General features: G+C 46.2%; 1 protein-coding gene across 1 annotated transcript in view; it reads right to left on the bottom strand.

Annotated features, from left to right (window-relative positions):
* The window catches only part of SLC38A10 (solute carrier family 38 member 10), a 90,462-nt gene extending 80,638 nt beyond the window's left edge, over positions 1-9,824 (bottom strand). The window contains exons 1-2 of the mRNA XM_066616872.1: positions 9,568-9,824; positions 1,488-1,605 (exon numbers count right to left, since the gene is read on the bottom strand). Of these exons, the coding sequence (XP_066472969.1) occupies positions 1,488-1,605; positions 9,568-9,672 (223 nt within the window). The 5' untranslated portion in view covers positions 9,673-9,824. The remainder of the gene's footprint in view (positions 1-1,487; positions 1,606-9,567) is intronic.
* Positions 9,825-23,418: the final 13,594 nt, after the last annotated feature.

The raw sequence follows: 23,418 nt of genomic DNA, 5'->3' as shown, positions 1-23,418 counted from the left end.
CTTCATTTGGGTCGAGGATGCCTTTTCCCAGGCACTCTCCCTACTCTGGTTGATGGCATTTCTCCCAGGGCAAAGGCAGACAGAAAGGGAAGCCATTTCTTTCTGCGCCAATGTTTGCGTGCCAGAGAGTTTGGAAGCATTTACTGGACCTTCTGTGTATCTAAGCTGCTTAGTTTGGGAAAATGAAGGGGACCTCTTCTTCCTGGGAGACACTCCAAGGTGAACAGGACTCTATGTATTCAGGCAAAAGAGAAGGAGTGTATAAAGGCTTATTGTAATGTAGAAGGGGAAATCAAGGACTATGGGCATCTGGGGCTGTGGGGAGATATTCGATACTCTCTCCCTGCCCCCCCCCACTTCCCCTCTAAAGCAGAATGGTTATAATCAAGCATCTCTTTTCTGTACTAAGGTATAGGGCTAAAGGACTTTTCTAATTTTTTGCTGTTGTCAATAGATATTTTGCAGTGGCTGTACCGTGCTGCTAAATTAGAGAGCCTCAGGCAATGGAGGAACTGAGGGTATCCATCTGTCAGCAGTCACTAAGGAGACTGCACATTTCTTTAAATCTTTTGCAGGCAGAGAGACCAGCCAATTCCCCACTCCGACTCCCCAAGAGGCAACTCAGGAAACATTCAGGTTGTGGGAGGGCAGAAAACAGCATGTCCTGCCATGAGAATCTTTCACCTCTGCCACCCCAGGGGACAAATTCCACCCCTGCAAAAAGCAAACTGCAAATGGGTATGGCAAAGTTTCTGCTCCTTGAGCAGCAGCTGAAAAGAAACCTCCAAGAGGGGCTATTCCACTAGGCTTGTGACTTGTTTTCCAGCAAGAGGACGCATACCAATCAGGAAGGCTTGATTCCTCAGCCCTGTCCACACATCTCCTCCCCCACCCAAATCCTTGGGAATCAGAGGAGAGGTCAAAAATAGATGGTGATCCTGGCGCCAAGGCACAGCAGACAAACTATGAGGAAGAGGGTTGCTGGGCCCTGCCAAAAACCCACACATGAATCTTGCAGATGTTTCGGTTTTCTCAGCCGCATGAAACTTTGTACGCCATTTCCACTGACCTCCCTGTTGTGCTGCCACAAGCACACAATCCAAGGAGCCCACAGTTCATGCCAGGCTCTCTCCTGGCAGAACCCAATGTCCTCAGCAGCATGCTGGGTGGGGAAAGTGAGTAGTTTTTGGGCAGAGACCAAAAATTTATAGCAGACACCCGCTATGCCAGCCCTTTCCCTAAGAACTTAGGTTTGGCCCATTCTCCTTGTCTCAGCCTGAGCAGTCAAAGCAGTTCTGAATCATCTTCAAAGAGTTAAATCTTTGTGCTATGGGCTGGTCGGATACAAAGGAGGAGAGAAATGAACATACAACCCCAGAATACTGTGAATAATTCCGTCACACCAGTACGAGAGCTGTAAATTAGGGAACCAGGGTAAAAGTAAAGCATAAAAAACACCCTCCATCATCCCAGCTGACCATGCTCACCTAGCCCAGGATAGGTTCTGCGTTTGCTGAGATTGGCCGATTTCACTAGGAACATACAGGATTGATGAGTCATCCAGGAGCAGAAAATAAGCAGCAGGGCTCCCAGAAAGATGCCACACTAGAAAGAGGGGGAGAGGAGGAGAAAGAGAGAAGTGCTGAATGAATAATAAGCATTTTTTCCCCTGCTGGTAAAACTCTTATTTCATGCATTCTTATTGCTGTCCCACATCACCTAGAGGCTGCCTGGGACATTTGCAGCACACACTAGCCTGTTAAGGGAGATCCCCTGCCTCTGAACAGCAATCAGCCAAAATGTGGCATACGAGTTCAATTTTATTCTCTCTCTCTCTCTCTCTCTCTCTCTCTCACACACACACACACACACACACACACAGCATGAGTGTGGGTGGGTGTGTGTGTGTGAGAGAGAGAGAATATAGCAGAGATACAGAGCAGCCACCTGTTTACAAAATAGCTTGGTTGCAAATCCTCCTTGCCTGGAAAAGGAAGCCAGAGCAATCTATGGAAAGGGACATGTCTTCCTGCCCTGCTGTTGTCACATTTTCTGGGCATATTCCAAACATTTGATCTGTCTCTAGCTCCTACCAGGTTCATGTTAAACATGTTAGTACGTTGTTGATCCAAGAGTTTGTACTCCTCAGCAGAAGTATTACTGGCTGTTCTATCCACTTACAGCACAAAAACATAAATTATGCTGTTAGCTACCTGTCCTGAAAGCATTGTGCTGGCTCACTCTCTTTACATATTTGTGGAGGAAGCGGAAGGAGTTGGGGGGAAGAGTGGGAGAGGACATGAATGGCTGAACATTTATGAAAACAATGCACGACTGGGCAGAAACAAGTGGTGCTAAATTTTAATCACAGCTGCTATTTGTTCTGATTTCATCAGAAGAGTTGCAGCTTTGGAGCTCCTGGCAACTTGATGCATAACAAACCAATGGCCTGCTTTAAGGAGCCTTAAAACTGAAATAGCGGTAAAGGATGTTTTCCTCCAGAGAGGTTACTGACATCAATTGGCAGCTGTGGGATTGGATCAATCAACAAAGCCTCCAGGATCCTCCAAAAGCTCCTTGACAAAAGCATCATAGCATATATTTGCACAATACAAAGAAAGTTATGGCTGCTTCCAGCATTTGATGCAAGCAGGTGAAACAGGATAGGTATCCGAGTTTAAACAAACCGAGCCTGCTGAAATCAGGGCAATATTGCTGAACAATTACTTCAACGTTGCAGGTATCCTACTATTGTAATCTTCCATCAGGTCTTTCATAAAACCATGCATCACATCAACTATTAGTAGCATCTGCTAACAAGTGCTGCTATGCATAGGAAAGCAACTGTCACCAGATGTTCATGCACATAACCACACATCATTGGTGGTAAGCATTTTTACAACCACAAAGCCTTAATTATTACCAGCAGTCCTAACTGTTAAGTCCAGTACTGAGAAATTAACTATGCCTCAATGTTCAATGGCTGACATTCCTTACTACTAGTGCACTTGGGTATACAGTACAAAACGGAGAAATGTTTCATGACATACTGCTTGCAGTAGGAGCGTTTCTGACTCCCCTTACACAGAAAGGAGTAGCTGCTCCCGAAGGAGACAATGCAACATATAACTCTTTTACTACCTCCTGTTCCTCTCCCCAAAATTAACTCATTCTCTTCTATGGTTCTCAATGCCTTGCACAGCAGCAGTACTTCCTTACATAATAATGCATTTATTTCCCATGTTGGTTAATTTAAGATTAAGCTACGCACTCTTGATCTAGTCTTTCAGCAATATTCCTTCTCTTTCAAGACTAATTATACCTTCATGTTCTTTACATTATTTATATGAAGTTTGTTTATTGAGATTAAAATTAAGTATTTATAGATAGAGAATGGATATAATAGAATTTATTATTGTTTGCATACTGCAGAAACTTCATAACAAAAGTTTTTTAACCAACCAAGATTTCTGAGATGTCAACCTCATACCTCAGGAGTCCCAATCTTTCTCTTCCCAATAAGAAAAAGCATACACCCAGTGTATGCTGAAAGAAAGAAACAAATCTATTGCAAGAAAACATGCTCTCTTGCTAACACTTGCCTTGAAACATGACACCATAGCATGTTCATATTCATGAGCAGATATTAAGAACAACAAATGTCAAACGGGCATTCTATTCCTAGGTGAGTCCAGGGTTAAAGCCAAAGGTTGCAAGTCATCCAACTGGAAAGTGAGTAGACTGATATTGTCTGATTCAATATTCATTTTTATTATTTGACTAGTCAAATATTCCAGCAAGAGTAGCCCAATGCAGATCTCCCTGCATGTGAAAAATGTAACTGAATCATTATGCCATCTGTTAGCAGACCTACTAAAATGACTCAAGTGTTTTGCTTTGCTACATGCTAATGCCATCTGTTGGGAAAAAGAGAGAACTAGCCAACAGCTAAACGTCTTGATTGGCTGGAACCTTTTGATACACAGATTTTAACTGGATGGAATCTTCTCCAAAAGTTTAATACAAGCTGAACCAAAAGTAGGTGGACAGTAAATAGATACAATATAATATAACACAAACGCCATAGTTATAATGAACACCATCGTTATAGTATAACCCTAACACAAACCCTATTCCACCTACTGTCCACCTACTTTTGGTTCACCCTGTATATCTCTGTAGAGTCATATCACAATACCAATGAGCTCTGCAGCTTAGAAAACACATTCAACAAGTGTAGTTGCTCTCTGACCACAAGAAGCTTATGTTCTAAAACTGCAACCCTATGCACACTGCTGTAGGAGTAAGTTCCATTAAATTAGTGGACATTCTATTCCTAGGTGAGTCCTGGGGTAAAGCCAAAGTTGGCAAATCATTCAACTAGCTTCAATTAATATTGTTTGATTGAAGAATCATACTTATTATTTGACTAGTCAAATATTCTAGCCAGGATACCCTGATACAGATATTCCTACAAGTGAAAAATGCAACTACAATCCTATAACACTTTCCTAGGAGCAAGTCTGGGTCAATTTGTGTTCTGGTCACGAAAACGAGACCGGATTCCTTGACATGCTAAATGACTGTGCCTTAGAGCAGCTAGTCATGGAGCCCACCAGAGGACAGGTGACTCTGGGTTTAATATTGTGCGGTACTCAGGACCTGGTTAGAGATGTCAATGTTACTGAGCCATTGGGGAACAGTGATCGTGCTGCGATCTGTTTCGACATGCACATCGGGGGAAGAATACCAGGCAAATCTCTCACAAAAACCCTTGACTTCCGACGAGTGGACTTCCCTCAAATGAGGAGGCTGGTTAGAAGGAGGTTGAAAGGGAAGGTAAAAAGAGTCCAGTCTCTACAAAGGGCATGGAGGTGCTCAAATCAACAGTGATAGAGGCCTAGCGGAAGTGTATACCGCAAAGGAAGAAGGGCTCGACTAAGTCCAGGAGGGTGCCCTCATGGCTGACCAGCCAAGTTAGAGAGGCCGTAAAGGGCAAGGAAGCTTCCTTCCGTAAATGGAAGTCTTGCCCTAATGAGGAGAATAAAAAGGTACATAGACTGTGGCAAAAGAAATGTAAGAAGGTGATAAGGGAGGCCAAGCGAGACTATGAGGAACACATGGCCAGCAGCATTAAGGGGAATAATAAAAGCTTCTTCAAATATGTTAGAAACAAAAAACCCACCAGAGTAGTGGTTGGCCCTCTGGATGGGGAGGGCGGGAAAGGGGAAATAAAAGGAGACTTAGAGATGGCAGAGAAATTGAATGAGTTCTTTGCATCTGTCTTCACGGCAGAAGACCTCGGGCAGATACCACTGCCCAAACGACGCCTCCTGACCAAGGAATTCTCACATAGAGGTTAAAAGAGAAGATGTTTCAGACCTCACTGATAAATTAAAGATCAATAAGTCACCAGGCCCTGATGGCATCCACCCTAGAGTTATTAAGGAACTGAAGAATGAAGTTGCTGATCTCTTGACTAAAATATGCAACTTGTCCCTCAAAACTGCTACAGTGCCAGAGGATTGGAGGATAGCAAATGTCACACCAATCTTTAAAAAGGGAAAGAGGGGGGACCTGGGAAACTATAGGCCAGTCAGCCTAACATCTATACCAGGTAAGATGGTAGAATGCCTCATCAAAGATAGAATCTCAAAACACATGGACGAACAAGCCTTGCTGAGGGAGAATAAGCATGGCTTCTGTAAGGGTGTCTTGCCTCACAAACCTTTTAGAATTCTTTGAAAAGGTCAACAGGCATGTGGATGCGGGAGAACCCGTGGATGTTATGTATCTGGACTTTCAGAAGGCATTCAACACGGTCCCTCACCAAAGGCTACTGAAAAAACTCCACAGTCAGGGAATTAGAGGACAGGTCCTCTCCTGGACTGAGACCTGGTTGAAGACCAGGAAACAGAGAGTGGGTGTCAATAGGCAATTTTCACAATGGAGAGAGGTGAAAAGCAGTGTGCCCCAAGAATCTGTCCTGGGACCAGTGCTTTTCAGCCTCTTCATAAATGACCTGGAGACAGGGTTGAGCAGTGAGGTGGCTAAGTTCGCAGACGACACCAAACCTTTCCGAGTGGTGAAGACCAGAAGCGATTGTGAGGAGCTCCAGAAGGATCTCTCCAAACTGGCAGAATGGGCAGCAAAATGGCAGATGCGCTTCAATGTCAGTAAGTGTAAAGTCATGCAAATTGGGGCAAAAAAAAAAGCTTCACATATAGGCTAATGGGTTCTGAGCTGTCTGTGACAGATCAGGAGAGAGATCTTGGGGTAGTGGTGGACAAGTCGATGAAAGTGTCGACCCAATGTGTGGCAGCAGTAAAGAAGGCCAATTCTATGCTTGGGATCATTAGAAAAGGTATTGAGAACAAAACGGCTAATATTATAATGCCGTTGTAAAAATCTTTAGTAAGGCCACACCTGGAGTATTGTGTCCAGTTCTGGTCACCGCATCTCAAAAAGGATATAGTGGAAATGGAAAAGGTGTAAAAGAGGGCAACTAAGATGATTGCTGGGCTGGAGTACCTTCCTTATGAGGAAAGACTACGGCGTTTGGGCCTCTTCAGCCTAGAAAAGAGATGCCTGAGGGGGGATATGATTGAGACATACAAAATTATGCAGGGGAAGGATAAAGTGGATAGAGAGATGCTCTTTACACTCTCACATAACACCAGAACCAGGGGACATCCACTAAAATTTAGTGTTCGGAGAGTTAAGACAGACAAAAGAAAATATTTCTTTACTCAGCGTGTGGTCGGTCTGTGGAACTCCTTGCCACAGGATGTGGTGACGGCATCTGGCCTGGATGCCTTTAAAAGGGGATTGGACAAGTTTCTGGAAGAAAAATCCATTACGGGTTACAAGCCATGATGTGTATGTGCAACCTCCTCATTTTAGAAATGGGCTATGTCATATGCAAGGGAGGGCAACAGGATGCAGGTCTCTTGTTATCAGGTGTGCTCCCTGGGGCAATTGGTGGGGCCGCTGTGAGATACAGGAAGCTGGACTAGATGGGCCTATGGCTTGATCCAGTGGGGTAGTTCTTATGTTCTTATGAGTAGGCATGCCTAGGACTACACTGTTAGGCAAGTCAATAATTCTGAACCACAACTCTCCAGATTTAATACTACTTACAGAGTTGTTGTAAGGATAGTCAACAAGATAATACATGCGTGGCACTCAGAATGTGTTATACAAACATTTATTATTATTATTATTATTATTATTACTACTACTACTCCTCACAGGGCAACATGATCAAACCATATATGATGAATGAAACTGCAATTGCCAATTTACCAATAGCATTCACTATGCTTTGTAAGGAGAGATGTATACCATTACTTTGCCAATGACAGTGCTCAAATCTGGAAAGTGAACATCAAATACACCTTTATAACACAAACGTAATTCAGAAAACAATTTGATATTTAATATATAGAATATTTAGCGGCAGCATAAAATGTATCTGAGGGATTCTGATAAAGGCACGTAAGGAGCAGGGCACACTTTGAGCCCTACAGTTATAGGCCATTCTAGGATTCCAGAGAATCTCTAGCAATAAATCATGGTTACATTAAATGAGATTTACTTACAAAAAGAAAAAATTGCAGTGAATCAGACTAACAGTCTTCCATCTTTCTAAACAAAATTGTGTGTGACAACAGTGTATTAGGGTATCTCTGAGAGCTGCATTACATTATGAAGTTAGCAGGTACACACCTGCATATTGCTTGCAGTAGAATACAGAATATCCTATTTCATGTAGAAGTATTATACACTTTTCACTTCTTGAAATGTGCATGGTTGCAAGCCCCCATATCATGTAAATAACACATAGGAAACAGGTAGAAGGAAGTATATCACTTTTACAAGTTGCAGGGTGCTGCATGGAATACAGATGGTGTGCACCTGTTAACTACTTTGTATGAGAAATTACCCTGAATAAGTTACATACATTTTTCGAAGGTCTGTCTTTTATGGGATTCTGCCATCTGGTAGCCCCTGTGCATCCAGGAAAGCAGTGCAGGAGCAAGGAAGGGCAAAGATAAGTTGCCTCTCACAAAAATACAAGACGATTTTAATGCAGTAGGACCAAAGAGGATTTTCTGACAATACAGAAAATTTTCTCTCCAAAGCAGAAAACTTCCAAGCAAAATTCTTCGATCTCTCAATCCTGTGATTGGATTTTTGTTTGTTTTTGCCTGCCAAACAGTTAAGATGCAGTAGCTTCAACACAATGACTAACATATAGACCTAAACTACTACAGTCAAATTCTGAATATCGAAATAGCCAAAACAAAAAAAAACACACAAAAATGGGACACCATGGGATCTGACAAGAAAAACATTCATACACAATATTTTCTGAAATCATTCCTGCAGGTAGACATTTTGAAGGGCACTATAACTGGATTCCAAAACAGCTGTAAACAATTAGCAAAAACATGTCAAACTTCAACTCTTGACCAGAACAGCCAACAGAATACTCCACATTCTGTGGATGCCTCCATATTGAATGGAAAAACAAAGTTATGCCATAAAACTTAACCTTGTACGTATCTTACACATGATCCTTTGCATAATAATCTGAAACACTAGCAGAAGACATTGGGCTAAGTAAACTGTCATTCTGAAGTGGTCTAAAGATTTCCCTTAAAACCAAAGAAACACTTGTGATTGGCAAGGCAAAATGCAATGAATGAGAAAAGACAACATGAGAACACAGAATTTAAGAAGTCACGGGTAATCATTAGAAAAGCAGTCTATAGAACAGCAATTTTCAACCACTGTGCCATTGCACACTGGTGTGCCACAGATGGTCTGAAGGTCTGCCATGGGGGAGGGTCATATTAGTAGGGCAATTGGGGGATGTGAGCCTTCTACCAGCAGCACAGTGTGCCTTGTCAATGGTAACAAAAGCTGATGGTGTGCCTTGACAATTTTGTGCCTTCTCAGTGCCGTGAGATGAAAAAGGTTGAAAATTGCTGCTACAGAAAGTTATAAATTAATGAAGGAAATAGTAATTAAAAAAGGAAAGCATGATTGGTGTAAAACTGAGGAAGTTAAGACAGCAGAGATAGTGAAGTACCGTGCAAAAGGTGAAAATCAGAAAGACAACATCTTCTCCACACAGCAGTCAATAAAATTGGAGAAAAGCTGCACCTATTGAGCCTCTACCTGTCTCACCAATTGAGTGCACCTACTTGCACCTATTGAGCCTCTACCTGCACCATCTATTGAGTGCACCTACCTGCACCAGTTTACCTGTCTCACCAATTGAGTGCACCTACCTGCACCTATTGAGCCTCTACCTGCACCATCTATTGAGTACACCTACCTGCACCAGTTGAGCCTCTACCCGCCTCAGCTGTTGAGTGCACCTACCTACACACCTACCTGTCTCATCTATTGGTTGCACCTGCTGAGCGCACCCGCCTGCCTCGCACCCACCGGCTCACCCGCTTTCTGACAGGAGGAGCAGGGCGGGCTCCCGGCAGGAGAGGCCTGGACCCGCAGAGCCAGCCGACGGAGGGGGAGGAGAGCTCCAGCGGGACCGACCTGGCGGAAGCAGAAGGGCATGGTGAGGACGCTCACGCCGACGATGCTGTTCACGATGTTCATGATGAGGCCCCAGTTGGAGCCGGAGGAGGGGGCGGCCGCCATCCCTGGAGCCTGGGGGCGCCGGCGGGGGGGCGCGGGGGTGTGGCGGCGCTGCTCCCGGAGGGGGCTCCCGACTCAGGGGAGGGCCGGAGAACGGGGCGCTCCTTCCGGCGAGGGGTCTCCAAGGCAACGCTTCTCGGACCCGGCTCCCAACGAACACGTCGCACACACTTCCTAGTTCCCTTGCTCTGCTGGCGCTTCCGGGATACCGCACCACAGAGGCGGCACGGCCTAGAGCGGCAAAAAGGGACAGACTTTCCCAAACGGCCAACCGCTCTGACCCGCGCGAGGCGGGGGGCGGGGCTGAAGTAGTCACCATGGAAACCCCGTGTGACTGACACCACCGTGATGGGTAGGGGGAGGAGGCGGAGGCGGTTTGTTTCGGTGGACCTGAAATGGGTCAGCAGGTGGCCCCATGTAGGTCACCGTGACAAGCCGGTGTGGTGCTGGCTGGAGCAAGGCAATGCATGGCTGCTCAGGGATCTGTTTGAGCTGGGCTTGGTCCTGGGGCGTGTACAGCCCTCCCTCTGAGCGTGTGCAGAGTGCTTTCCCACAGATGCAGCCCCCTCCAGGGCCTGTGTGGTGGCCGTGGCTCTCCACCCCTCAGGCCGAGGCCTCTCATCGCCTGCTGCTGGAGGGCCTTTTGGCAGGAGGTTCAGCCTTGCCACAGTCCCTTCCTCCAGTCTCTAGCTGAGGCCTGGGTCTCCACCTCCCCTTGACTCCAGCAGGGACCTGTGCTGGCTGGGGAGGCAGGTCAGGCAGAGCCTCCCCACCGCAGTCCTTCAAAAAGCACCACCGCTGAGGGAGGTGCTCAGGCACACTCAAGCCATGCGCTTTATACTGCCCTTCCTCCAAGGAGCTCACAGTTCCTCCCTCCCTTTTGTCCTCACAACAACCCTGTGAAATAGGTGAGGCTGAGAGAAAGTGACTGGCCCAAGGTCACCCAGGAAACTTCCTGGCTGAGGGGGGATTTGAATCTGGATTTTACAGGTCTCACCTCCCAGACCACTACACCACCCTGACTTTGAAACAGAATTTGGCTTGGCAGGTCATAAGTTGACAATAAGTCTTGGCTGAGGTGGGATTTGAACCTGGATCTTGCAGGTCTAAGTCCAATTCCCAAACCACTACACCCTCCTGAGCAAAGCCTCAAAAAAAAAAAAAGGAATCCGTGGCATCTAGGGACATCCATTACTGCGTTGCAGCTGCACTGGGGCTGGAAAGTTGGATCGGATTGGGCCCTTACCTGGGAATAAAACCCAGTGACTATAATGGGATTTCTGAGTAGATATGCCATTTAGTTATTTGATTTTTTCTCTGTAAACCGCTTTGTGAACTTTTAGTTGAAAAGCAGTATATAAATACTGTTAATAATAATAATAATCGGGCCCTTGGGGTACTTTTTGTCTCCATGAGCATGCATACTATTTGTGAGAAAGTCTGCACCTCTGAAAAGTGGTGTGCCTCAAGGACCTGTCTTGGGACTGGTGCTTTTCAACCTCTTCATCAGTGACCTGGGTTGAGCAGCGAGGTGGCCAAGTTTGCAGATGACACCAAGCTTTTCTGAGTGGTGAACACCAGAAGCGATTGTGAGGAGTTCCAAAAGGATCTCTCCAAACTGGCAGATTGGGCAGCAAAATGGCAGGTGCATTTCAATGTAAGTAAATGTAAAGTCATGCACATTGGGGCAAGAAAACCAAAATTTCACACATAGGATAATGAGTTCTGAGCTGTCTGAGACGGAACAGGAGAAGGATCTTGGGGTGGTGGTGGACACCTCTATGAAAGTGTCAACCCAATGTGCGGCAGCGGTTAAGAAGGCTAATTTATTCTTGGGATCATTAGAAAAGGTATTGAGAATAAAACAGCTAATATTATAATGCTGTTGTGCAAATCGATGGTAAGGCCACACCTGGAGTATTGCATCCAGTTCTGGTCGCCACATCTCAAAAAGGATATAGTAGAAATGGAAAACGTGCAAAAGAGAGTAGCAAAAATGATTACTGGGCTGGGGCACCTTCTTTATGAGGAAAGGCTATAGCATTTGGGGCTCTTCATTCTGGAAAAAAGGCACCTGAGGGAGGACACGATTGAGATACACAGAATTATGCACGGGAAGGATAGAGGGAATAGAGAGATGTTCTTTTCCCTTTCACACAACACCAGAACCAGAGGACATCCACTTAAATTGAGTGTTGGGAGAGTTAGGACACACAAAATAAAATATTTCTTTACTCAGCATGTAGTTAGTTTATGAAACTCCTTGTCACAGGATGTGGTGATGGCATCGGGCCTAGATGCCTTTAAAAGGGGATTGGACATATTTCTGGAGGAAAAGTCCATCACGGGTTACAAGCCATGATGTGTATGTGCAACCTCCTGATTTTAGAAATGGGCTACATCAGAATGCCAGATGCAAGGGAGCACACCAGGATGCAGATCTCTCGTCTTGTGTGCTTCCTGGGGCATTTGGTTGGCCACTGTGAGATACAGGAAGCTGGACTAGATGAGCCTATGGCCTGATTCAGTGGGGCTGTTCTTATTTTATTAGCTTTCAGCTGTTAAAGATCTGACCAGGGTATCTCCTGGGCATTTTGTGATAATGGGTTTGAGTATTTGTAACAATTTCCTGGAGGTGGAAGCTGACACATAGATTTCTTAGGGTGTAAGTAACTGACCTGTGGCAGAGGCAGGAAGAACCTGTGGGGCACTTAGATGGGAGGAGGATGGACTATGACCAGGCTACGGCATAAGAGACAAGCCCAAACTCCTTCCTGCTCTCTCATACTATTTTGGTATTTGAAGGATCAAACATAATGGCAACAAAAAACCTTATTGACAAGAAGTGAAACTGCAACTACTGGTATGTAGACTGCACAAACAAATAAGACAGTATCTAATCTCTACCTCTTACCTACACTTCCTATGGGAAATGCTCACATTTGGGGCAGAGCCATGGAGAGCATAGCTTTTCCTAGCAGCTGGGCTTAGAGTTATGGAGTTAATCACCGGGGGAGGGGAATGTGTACATGTGCTCAGAACACCAAATCAGTTCATGAGTCAGCAAGACTGCATAGCTGTTTATATTATGATGGCAGTCTTTTGCATATGCTACAGCTGGAGGCTACTTTTTCACATGCAGGAATCTATGGACCAGTTAAGTTTATACAATAAAGTGGTAAAACTTTTCCTATAATACAGTATACCACTTCAAGCGACATATGTGAGGTTGTGTGCTTGAATGGTTCCGCATGAAGGGTTAAAATCTCACCCTCATCAGGGAAAAGATGCCTCCCTGTATTTAGAAAACAGGCAGGAAAAAAAGCTAAGCTGAATCCTTCTTCCAGACATGCTAGTTTTCAGTATGCTGAGTTCTCCCAGTGGGTGATCACTTAAATATGCAACTCCACCTGCAGCGAAAAGTATTATTAATTGACTCTGATGTCCAACTTCCATTGTTTCAATAAGACCTGCACAGAAGAACTTCCAAGGATTGTGTCCCATGTTAATTAGCTGGAGAACAAGCCATTCAGATTTTCTGTTTCAGTCACCAAAATGTCTTGGGTTATCCGTTTACCCATTCTTCAGGTTGGTTTGTTGGTTCCCTCCCCATTTAGAACAACTGATGGTAATTCCTTTGTGTTGCTAGTATAGTATGTGTTCTGAATACTGAAGAGGGTCTGTGACCTCAGATCAAAACATATATTTCACTACTGATTTTGGCACATTCTCACAAAGCTATGCCAGTTTTGCCACACATTCCAACCAACATCTAAGTTCCTGTGTAACAAAAGGCAGAGCTCTTGCACTTCTTGTACATTTGATGAATGATACATAGCCTAGTTGCCCAGCATCACAGGAATATGCCAATCCAGGGACCTATGTACCAGTGTGAGGCTGATATGTACCGGCCAAGCACTCTGAAGGACTTGTTCACTCTCTTTAACAGAAGAGCACCTTCACATGTGCAAAGGGTAAATGCAAAGCTGCTCCATTCATTGAAAAAGATGGGGAAGTCTGCTGGTGCATTTTAGTGCACAGGAAAATATGGGAGAGCAGAGAATTAAAATTTGATCTTCACCAGAGCTGATAAACAGATCTCTCTCTGTGTGTCTCTCTCTTACACACAGACACCCCATTCTGCTCCCCTTCTTTGCTTTGGACTGTGATCTGGCAAAGCCCACCCTGACCTTTCTTTTGTGTTTTTTTTCTTCACTTTATCTATTTCCGGCACATGCCAATAGCTGTTTGAAGTTGCCTCTTGTTCTCCACATCAGCAAAGTTTGTGTTCCAGCCAGGAAGTGACATTGAGTGAGATTTGTATAAAGTAGCCAGAATTTTCAAATGTGAAAAGGGAAAGAAGGGAGTTTGGCAATTGTGGACTAGTCCTTTGCCTGCCCGCATCCCTGCCCCTCGCTCCCTTCCGCCTTCTTGGCTCTCCTATTTTTAGAACTCCCAAAGTCATAAAAATGACAACATATCCAATAGAATGGGATGGATCTAATTTACCGCCAGCAGCCCCTATAAAACCACAGATGGACTGTAGCCTGGGACTTCTCAATTAGATTATATGCTAAAATGAAATTCAAGGGATGCTGTCCCAGGACTAATGGTTAGGGTTAAACTGGAATCCCAAATAATGGGGAATTGCATGCAAGACCCAGGGTGAACAGAGCCCTGCTGCTTGCAGAGGACAGGGTGCATGATCACTGAGGAGTGCCCCCCCCCCAGCTCAAGAAGCCATAGTGAGGATGCTGCAGACCCCAAGAGCAGAGAAGCCCCTTGCCCCTGCAGAGTCCCAGTCTGAGAAAAGAAACTACTAGGGCTGGAAGAAGAAATCCCTACCTACTAAAAAATAGGCAACAAGGATAGTCCAGCCAAAGTTTTAATTGAAGTGTATCAGTGATGGAGCAGTATCTGTAACAGAAACACATAAGAGGTTGGCAACCATCTCTTTCTAGCACAACCTTTATGCCATGGCAAGTTATCCAACAGGCAGCCAAGTCACACATGCCTGTGGGGTCTGGCTCCATGCCATATGTCTGAACATCTGAGATGTAGTCTCCCTGGCAAGGAGCTTTATTATTTGGGTTGGTGCACTGTGATTGGCTGCCAAATGTAGTCTGTATCCTATGGTCCTTTGTAGGTAAGAAAGTGGGCGTGGCATGGGGTGACAGGAGATGCATTTTTTTTGCTGTTTTTCCTTTCCCCATTATTCCCTATGGGGTGACTCCTTATCTACACCAGCTCCATCATTAGCATAGTGCTTTTCTGTCATTGGGGGCATGTCCACTGTCTGAAGGGGGGTTAGGATATATGGTATATACTGACTCCTCCTCCTCATCCCTCCCACCCCTCCCACATCTCCTCCCTGGTTTGGCCTCTCCAAATGAAATTGCTGATATTCTCCAAATGAATATCTGAGTGATATCCAAGTGACACATCATGGCATTTTTCTGATGTTATGTCAGTGTCTGTAGCATGTCCATAGTTAGGTGGACTTCTATGCCAGGAAAGTTATCATTGTGCTGGCATACATGGAAATATGCTGGCATGTCTCAAGGAGAGGATTGGGCCTTTAGAAACATACTTGTGCTGTTCCGTGCATACCTGTAGAGTCATTGCCTGAGATGGTGGCTTCATTTCTAGTATAATGCACTTGATTGCAAAAACATATACTGCCATATGGAGCTTCAAGGCAACCATTGCAAGGTGAATGTTAAGATTGCACTGTGGATGTGTTGGGCTCTAAATTATTGTGCAGGCAAAGAAGATGAGGTATCTCTGAGCATCTCCTGCTCTTTTGAATGATTACCTGCCACCTCAGTCCTACCAACTTCTCTGGCACTTCAGCATTTGTGGACCTATGACCAGTTGAGGTTTATAGAGACAGTGTGAGGACTCCAGATTCCACAACACAGTTGGACACAGAGAAGATGCTTAAAAAAATATCCATATCTTTGGCTAGAAAACCAGTATTAGTGATTTCTGGATTTCTGGAGTGACTTGTGTCATGTTTAAAGACCTCCTCATGCACTGAGGATTCCTCCATGGGACTGTGAGGCTAGAGGATTTCAGACCAGATATAAGAACATAAGAACATAAGAACAGCCCCACTGGATCAGGCCATAGGCCCATCTAGTCCAGCTTCCTGTATCTCACAGCGGCCCACCAAATGCCCCAGGGAGCACACCAGATAACAAGAGACCTCATCCTGGTGCCCTCCCCTACATCTGGCATTCTGACTTAACCCATTCCTAAAATCAGGAGGTTGCGCATACTCATCATGGCTTGTACCCCATAATGGATTTTTCCTCCAGAAACTCGTCCAATCCCCTTTTAAAGGCATCTAGGCTAGACACCAGCACCACATCCTGTGGCAAGGAGTTCCACAGACCGACCACACGCTGAGTAAAGAAATATTTTCTTTTGTCTGTCCTAACCCGCCCAACACTCAATTTTAGTGGATGTCCCCTGGTTCTGGTATTATGTGAGAGTGTAAAGAGCATCTCCCTATCCACTCTGTCCATCCCCTGCATAATTTTGTATGTCTCAATCATGTCCCCCCTCAAGCGTCTCTTCTAGGCTGAAGAGGCCCAAATGCCGTAGCCTTTCCTCATAAGGAAGGTGCCCCAGCCCCGTAATCATCTTAGTCGCTCTCTTTTGCACCTTTTCCATTTCCACTATGTCTTTTTTGAGATGCGGCGACCAGAACTGGACACAATACTCCAGGTGTGGCCTTACCATCGATTTGTACAACGGCATTATAATACTAGCCATTTTGTTCTCAATACCCTTCCTAATGATCCCAAGCATAGAATTGGCCTTCTTCACTGCCGCCGCACATTGGGTCGACACTTTCATCGACCTGTCCACCACCACCCCAAGATCTCTCTCCTGATCTGTCACAGACAGCTCAGAACCCATCAGCCTATATCTAAAGTTTTGATTTTTTGCCCCAATGTGCATGACTTTACACTTACTGACATTGAAGCGCATCTGCCATTTTGCTGCCCATTCTGCCAGTCTGGAGAGATCCTTCTGGAGCTCCTCACAATCACTTCTGGTCTTTACCACACGGAAAAGTTTGGTGTCGTCTGCAAACTTAGCCACTTCACTGCTCAACCCTGTCTCCAGGTCATTTATGAAGAGGTTGAAAAGCACCGGTCCCAGGACAGATCCTTGGGGCACACTGCTTTTCACCTCTCTCCATTGTGAAAATTGCCCATTGACACCCACTCTCTGCTTCCTGGCCTCCAACCAGTTCTCAATCCACGAGAGGACCTGTCCTCTAATTCCCTGACTGTGGAGTTTTTTCAGTAGCCTTTGGTGATGGACCGTGTCAAACGCCTTCTGAAAGTCCAGATATATAATGTCCATGGGTTCTCCCGCATCCACATGCCTGTTGACCTTTTCAAAGAATTCTATAAGGTTCGTGAGGCAAGACTTACCCTTACAGAAGCCATGCTGACTCTCCCTCAGCAAGGCCTGTTCGTCTATGTATTTTGAGATCCTATCTTTGATGAGGCATTCCACCATCTTACCCGGTATGGATGTTAGGCTGACCGGCCTATAGTTTCCCAGGTCCCCCCTCTTTCCCTTTTTAAAAATAGGCGTGACATTTGCTATCCTCCAATCTTCTGGCACCATGGCCGTTTTGAGGGACAAGTTGCATACCTTAGTCAAGAGATCTGCAACTTCATTCTTCAATTCCTTAATAACCCTTGGGTGGATGCCATCAGGGCCCGGTGACTTATTGATCTTTAATTTATCAATGAGGTCTGAAACATCTTCTCTTTTAACCTCTATCTGACTTAACTCCTCGGTCAGGAGGGGCCGTTCGGGCAGCGGTATCTGCCCGAGGTCTTCTGCCGTGAAGACAGATGCAAAGAACTCATTTAATTTCTCTGCCATCTCTAAGTCTCCTTTTATCTCCCCTTTCCCTCCCTCACCATCCAGAGGGCCAACCGCTTCTCTGGCGGGTTTCCTGCTTCTAACATATTTGAAGAAGCTTTTATTGTTCCCCTTAATGTTGCTGGCCATGCGTTCCTCATAGTCTCGCTTGGCCTCCCATATCACCTTCTTACATTTCTTTTGCCACAGTTTATGTTCCTTTTTATTCTCCTCATTAGGGCAAGACTTCCATTTACAGAAGGAAGCTTCCTTGCCCTTCACAGCCTCTCTAACTTGGCTGGTTAGCCATGCGGGCACCCTCCTGGATTTAGTGGAACCCTTTTTTCTTTGCGGTATACACCTCTGCTGGGCCTCTATTACTGTTGTTTTAAGCAGCCTCCATGCACTCTGGAGAGATTGGACTCTTTTTACCCTCCCTTTCAACTTCCTTCTAACCAGCCTCCTCATTTGAGGGAAGTCCGCCCGTCGGAAGTCAAGGGTTTTTGTTAGAGATTTGCCTGGTATTCTTCCCCCAACGTGCACGTCAAAACGGATTGCAGCATGATCACTGTTCCCCAATGGCTCAGTAACGTTTACATCTCTAACCAGGTCCTGCGTACCGCACTATATTAAATCCAGAGTCACCTGTCCTCTGGTGGGCTCCGTGACTAGCTGCTCTAAGCCACAGTCATTTAGCACGTCAAGAAATCCGGTTTCCTTATCGTGACCAGAACACAAATTGACCCAGTCAATATGAGGATAATTGAAGTCCCCCATGATTACAACCCTGTCCCTCCTTGTCACCTCCCTGATCTGTTTCCTCATTTCAAGGTCCCCATCCGATTTCTGGTCCGGAGGACGATAGCACACCCCCAGTATTACATCGCTGCACAAGCCTGGTAATTTAACCCACAGAGATTCTACGGTGGAGTCGGACCCACCTTCAATCTCTACTTTGCTGGATTCTATCCCTTCCTTAACATAAAGGGCCACCCCACCTCCAACACGCCCCTGCCTGTCCCTCCTGTAGAGTTTATAGCCCGGGATTGCAGTATCCCACTGATTCTCCGCATTCCACCAGGTTTCCGTTATGCCCACTATATCAATATTTTCCCTTGTCACCAGACATTCCAGTTCTCCCACCTTTGCTCGTAGACTTCGGGCATTCACATAAAAGCATTTATACATGGAATGCCCCAGGATGGGCTGCTTATTCGCTCCTTTGTCCCCGCATCCTCTCATTGTGCCAAACCGTCTATCACATCCCATCACCCTACCTTTCCCAATTTCTTCTCTTACCCTGCCTTTGTCTTGTTGTTCTCTAACCTCCCCATCCTCATCCCATTGGGATGAGGAGTCCCGAACCGGATGCCCCTCGGCTCCTGTCAGCCTTCCCCCAGGGATCAGTTTAAAAGCTGCTCTGCCACCTTTTTAATGTTATGCGCCAGCAGTCTGGTTCCATTCTGGTTCAAATGGAGCCCGTCCCTCTTGTACAGGCCCCGCTTGTCCCAAAACGTTCCCCAGTGCCTAACGAATCTAAACCCCTCCTCCCTACACCACCGTCTCATCCACACATTGAGACCCCTGATCTCCGCCTGCCTAGCTGGCCCTGCACGTGGAACAGGTAGCACTTCAGAGAACGCTACCTTTGAGGTCCTGGCTTTCAGCTTCCTGCCTAAAAGTCTAAATTTGGCCTCCAGGACCTCCCAGCTACACTTGCCCACGTCGTTGGTGCCGACATGCACCACAGCCGCTACCTCTCCCCCAGCACTGTCTACTAGCCTGTCTAGACGAGAAGTGATGTCCGCAACCTTCGCACCAGGCAGGCAAGTCACCATGCGGTCCTCACATCCGTCACAAACCCCCCTCTCTATGTTTCTAATAATCAAATCCCCCACTACAAGAAGCCCCCGACCCCCCTCCCGCCGAGGAGTATCCCGAGTGCGCTTGGATACGGGCCCATCCCCTGGAGAAGGGGTCCCCCCTAGGGGATTGTTTTCCTCCTCTCCAGGATGACGTCCTCCAGTCCCGAGACTTCCCACCCGGGCAGCCGAGGAGCTGCATGCCTGAGGTTGGGACGAAGCCTGATCGTCCCCGGAAGTCTCCCCACGGTCCTCCTCTGGCTGCCTGTGCTTCTCCAGGTCGGCCACCAAGGCTTCAAGGGAGCGGACACGTTCCCTGAGACCCTGGAGCTCCTTGCACCGAGGACACACCCATGACTTATGCCCCAGAGGCATATAATCATACATGTGGCACTCAATGCAGAACACTGGATAGCCCCCACCCTGCTGCTGGCTGTCTGACTGCATAGCTTTTTTTTTTTTGTTGTTGTTGTTTTATTTAGGGGTCCTTTTAAAAACCGTACACTGGATAGCAGCCCTCTTCTCAAGGGAAGAGGAAGGGCAGTGTCTGGGGCCCTGGCCTCCTCGCCCTGCTGCTGAACTCGCCCAGATGCTAAACTCTTGTGCCTTACCTGGCACTTAGTTCCCGAGGCACTGGGTTCCCAGAGGCCACACGCGTCTGCAGAGAGCCTCACGCGATGGCCCGCCTAGCTTTATACTCCTGTCTGGCTCCTCCTCCCTCCTCCCTTCCTGATTGAAAGGGGGCTGGCCTTCCCAGGTGAGTTTACAAAAGCTCAGGAAGGCAAATGGCTGCTGATGGGCGTGACCTACTCTGCAGGCTCCTGAATGGACTGCTTGGATTAGCCTAATGGGGCTCTTAATGGGTTGGGAATTGGCCCTTCCTAGGTTCTTTCCCTCCTAGTTCTGTTCTCTTGGGCTGGACTCAAGCTAGTTTTTATTTGGGTTTGTTTAATTATTTATTGCTCTCTAGATCCTGTGTCCCAATTTACTGACCTGTTTAGGTTATGTTCTAACTTAGATTAAGTTTAACCTGGGTTAAGTATAGGTTTAATTTAAACAAGTAGAAAAACCTGCTTTCCACTTTATCCTCCTCCCTTCCTTCGATTAGGTGCTACCTTAGGTGCAGCTAACTTTCAACTTTGATTTAAATGCCTGACCCTTGGGCTCTTACTCACGAGTAGGACTCTGCTCTTACTCACGAGTAGGACTCTGCTCCTGCTCAGAGTAGCCCTATGTACCTCCCTTAGGTGCTAACTTTCAATTTTGATTTAAGGTTGCTTTAAAGGTAAGGTTAAAAGACAGGGAGTTAGAAAGACAAAGCGTTAGAATGAGTACACTTACTCCTCCTCCTGCTCCTCCTCCTCTCCTTCTCCAAAACTCAGAGGTCTCCTTGCCTTCTCCTCGCCCAGATGCTAAACTCTTGTGCCTTACCTGGCACTTAGTTCCCGAGGCACTGGGTTCCCAGAGGCCACACGCGTCTGTTCTCCCATATCCTGGATATGGGAGAACAGCAACACATTAGACGACTTCTAACAATTCAACTACATATTGTTTACAACTCGCTGAAAGTGCTCAGGGCAGAGAAGCTTCCTTGTATAGTTCTAGCCCAGACCTAGGCAACGAAAGACAGTTCTCAGATATATTGTGCTTGTTAGAATGTGTCTGGGAACTACGTACTTAGTTGCCTGGGCCTGAGCTTAGACTATTCAAGTTCTGAGTAGATCATACATCTAAACCACTCACACAGACCAGTGCTGCAAAATTGAAACTGTTTCTTCAGTTTATTCATCTGGCCTGTCTTATCTTGAGGCCTTTCCTTTTAAAGAGGCAGTACACAAGAGGAGAGATGTGATTTCTGTGCTTGGGGAACAGTGATCATGCTGCGATCCGTTTTGACGTGCACATTGGGGGAAGAATACCAGGCAAATCTCTAACAAAAACCCTTGACTTCCGACGGGCGGACTTCCTTCAAATGAGGAGGCTGGTTAGAAGGAGGTTGAAAGGGAGGGTAAAAAGAGTCCAATCTCTCCAGAGTGCATGGAGGCTGCTTAAAACAACAGTAATAGAGGCCCAGCAGAGGTGTATACCGCAAAGAAAGAAGGGTTCCACTAAATCCAGGAGAGTGCCCGCATGGCTAACCAGCCAAGTTAGAGAGGCTGTGAAGGGCAAGGAAGCTTCCTTCCGTAAATGGAAGTCTTGCCCTAATGAGGAGAATAAAAAGGAACATAAACTGTGGCAAAAGAAATGTAAGAAGTTGATATGGGAGGCCAAGAGAGACTATGAGGAACGCATGGCCAGCAACATTAAGGGGAATAATAAAAGCTTCTTCAAATATGTTAGAAGCAGGAAACCCGCCAGAGAAGCGGTTGGCCCTCTGGATGGTGAGGGAGGGAAAGGGGAGATAAAAGGAGACTTAGAGATGGCAGAGAAATTAAATGAGTTCTTTGCATCTGTCTTCACGGCAGAAGACCTCGGGTAGATACCGCTGCCCGAACGGCCCCTCCTAACCGAGGAGTTAAGTCAGATAGAGGTTAAAAGAGAAGATGTTTCAGACCTCATTGATAAATTAAAGATCAATAAGTCACCGGGCCCTGATGGCATCCACCCAAGGGTTATTAAGGAATTGAAGAATGAAGTTGCAGATCTCTTGACTAAGGTATGCACCTTGTCCCTCAAAACGGCCACGGTGCCAGAAGATTGGAGGATAGCAAATGTCACGCCTATTTTTAAAAAGGGAAAGAGGGGGGACCCGGGAAACTACAGGCCGGTCAGCCTAACATCCATACCGGGTAAGATGGTGGAATGCCTCATCAAAGATAGGATCTCAAAATACATAGACGAACAGGCCTTGCTGAGGGAGAGTCAGCATGGCTTCTGTAAGGGTAAGTCTTGCCTCACGAACCTTATAGAATTCTTTGAAAAGGTCAACAGGCAGTGGATGCGGGAGAACCCGTGGACATTATATATCTGGACTTTCAGAAGGCGTTTGACACGGTCCCTCACCAAAGGCTACTGAAAAAACTCCACAATCAGGGAATTAGAGGACAGGTCCTCTCGTGGATTGAGAACTGGTTGGAGGCCAGGAAGCAGAGAGTGGGTGTCAATGGGCAATTTTCACAATGGAGAGAGGTGAAAAGCGGTGTGCCCCAAGGATCTGTCCTGGGACCGGTGCTTTTCAACCTCTTCATAAATGACCTGGAGACAGGGTTGAGCAGTGAAGTGGCTAAGTTTGCAGACGACACCAAACTTTTCCGTGTGGTAAAGACCAGAAGTGATTGTGAGGAGCTCCAGAAGGATCTCTCCAGACTGGCAGAATGGGCAGCAAAATGGCAGATGCGCTTCAATGTCAGTAAGTGTAAAGTCATGCACATTGGGGCAAAAAATCAAAACTTTAGATATAGGCTGATGGGTTCTGAGCTGTCTGTGACAGATCAGGAGAGAGATCTTGGGGTGGTGGTGGACAGGTCGATGAAAGTGTCGACCCAATGTGCTGCGGCAGTGAAGAAGGCCAATTCTATGCTTGGGATCATTAGGAAGGGTATTGAGAACAAAACGGCTAGTATTATAATGCCGTTGTACAAATCTATGGTAAGGCCACACCTGGAGTATTGTGTCCAGTTCTGGTCGCCGCATCTCAAAAAAGACATAGTGGAAATGGAAAAGGTGCAAAAGAGAGCGACTAAGATGATTACGGGGCTGGGGCACCTTCCTTATGAGGAAAGGCTACGGCGTTTGGGCCTCTTCAGCCTAGAAAAGAGACGCTTGAGGGGGGACATGATTGAGACATACAAAATTATGCAGGGAATGGACAGAGTGGATAGGGAGATGCTCTTTACACTCTCACATAACACCAGAACCAGGGGACATCCACTAAAATTGAGTGTTGGGCGGGTTAGGACAGACAAAATAAAATATTTCTTTACTCAGCGTGTGGTCGGTCTGTGGAACTCCTTGCCACAGGATGTGGTGCTGGCGTCTAGCCTAGACGCCTTTA

The sequence above is a fragment of the Tiliqua scincoides genome, chromosome 2 (assembly GCF_035046505.1).
Source record: "Tiliqua scincoides isolate rTilSci1 chromosome 2, rTilSci1.hap2, whole genome shotgun sequence".
NCBI classification, from domain to species: Eukaryota; Metazoa; Chordata; class Lepidosauria; order Squamata; family Scincidae; genus Tiliqua; species Tiliqua scincoides.
This window is presented reverse-complemented; position numbering and strand designations above follow the sequence as displayed.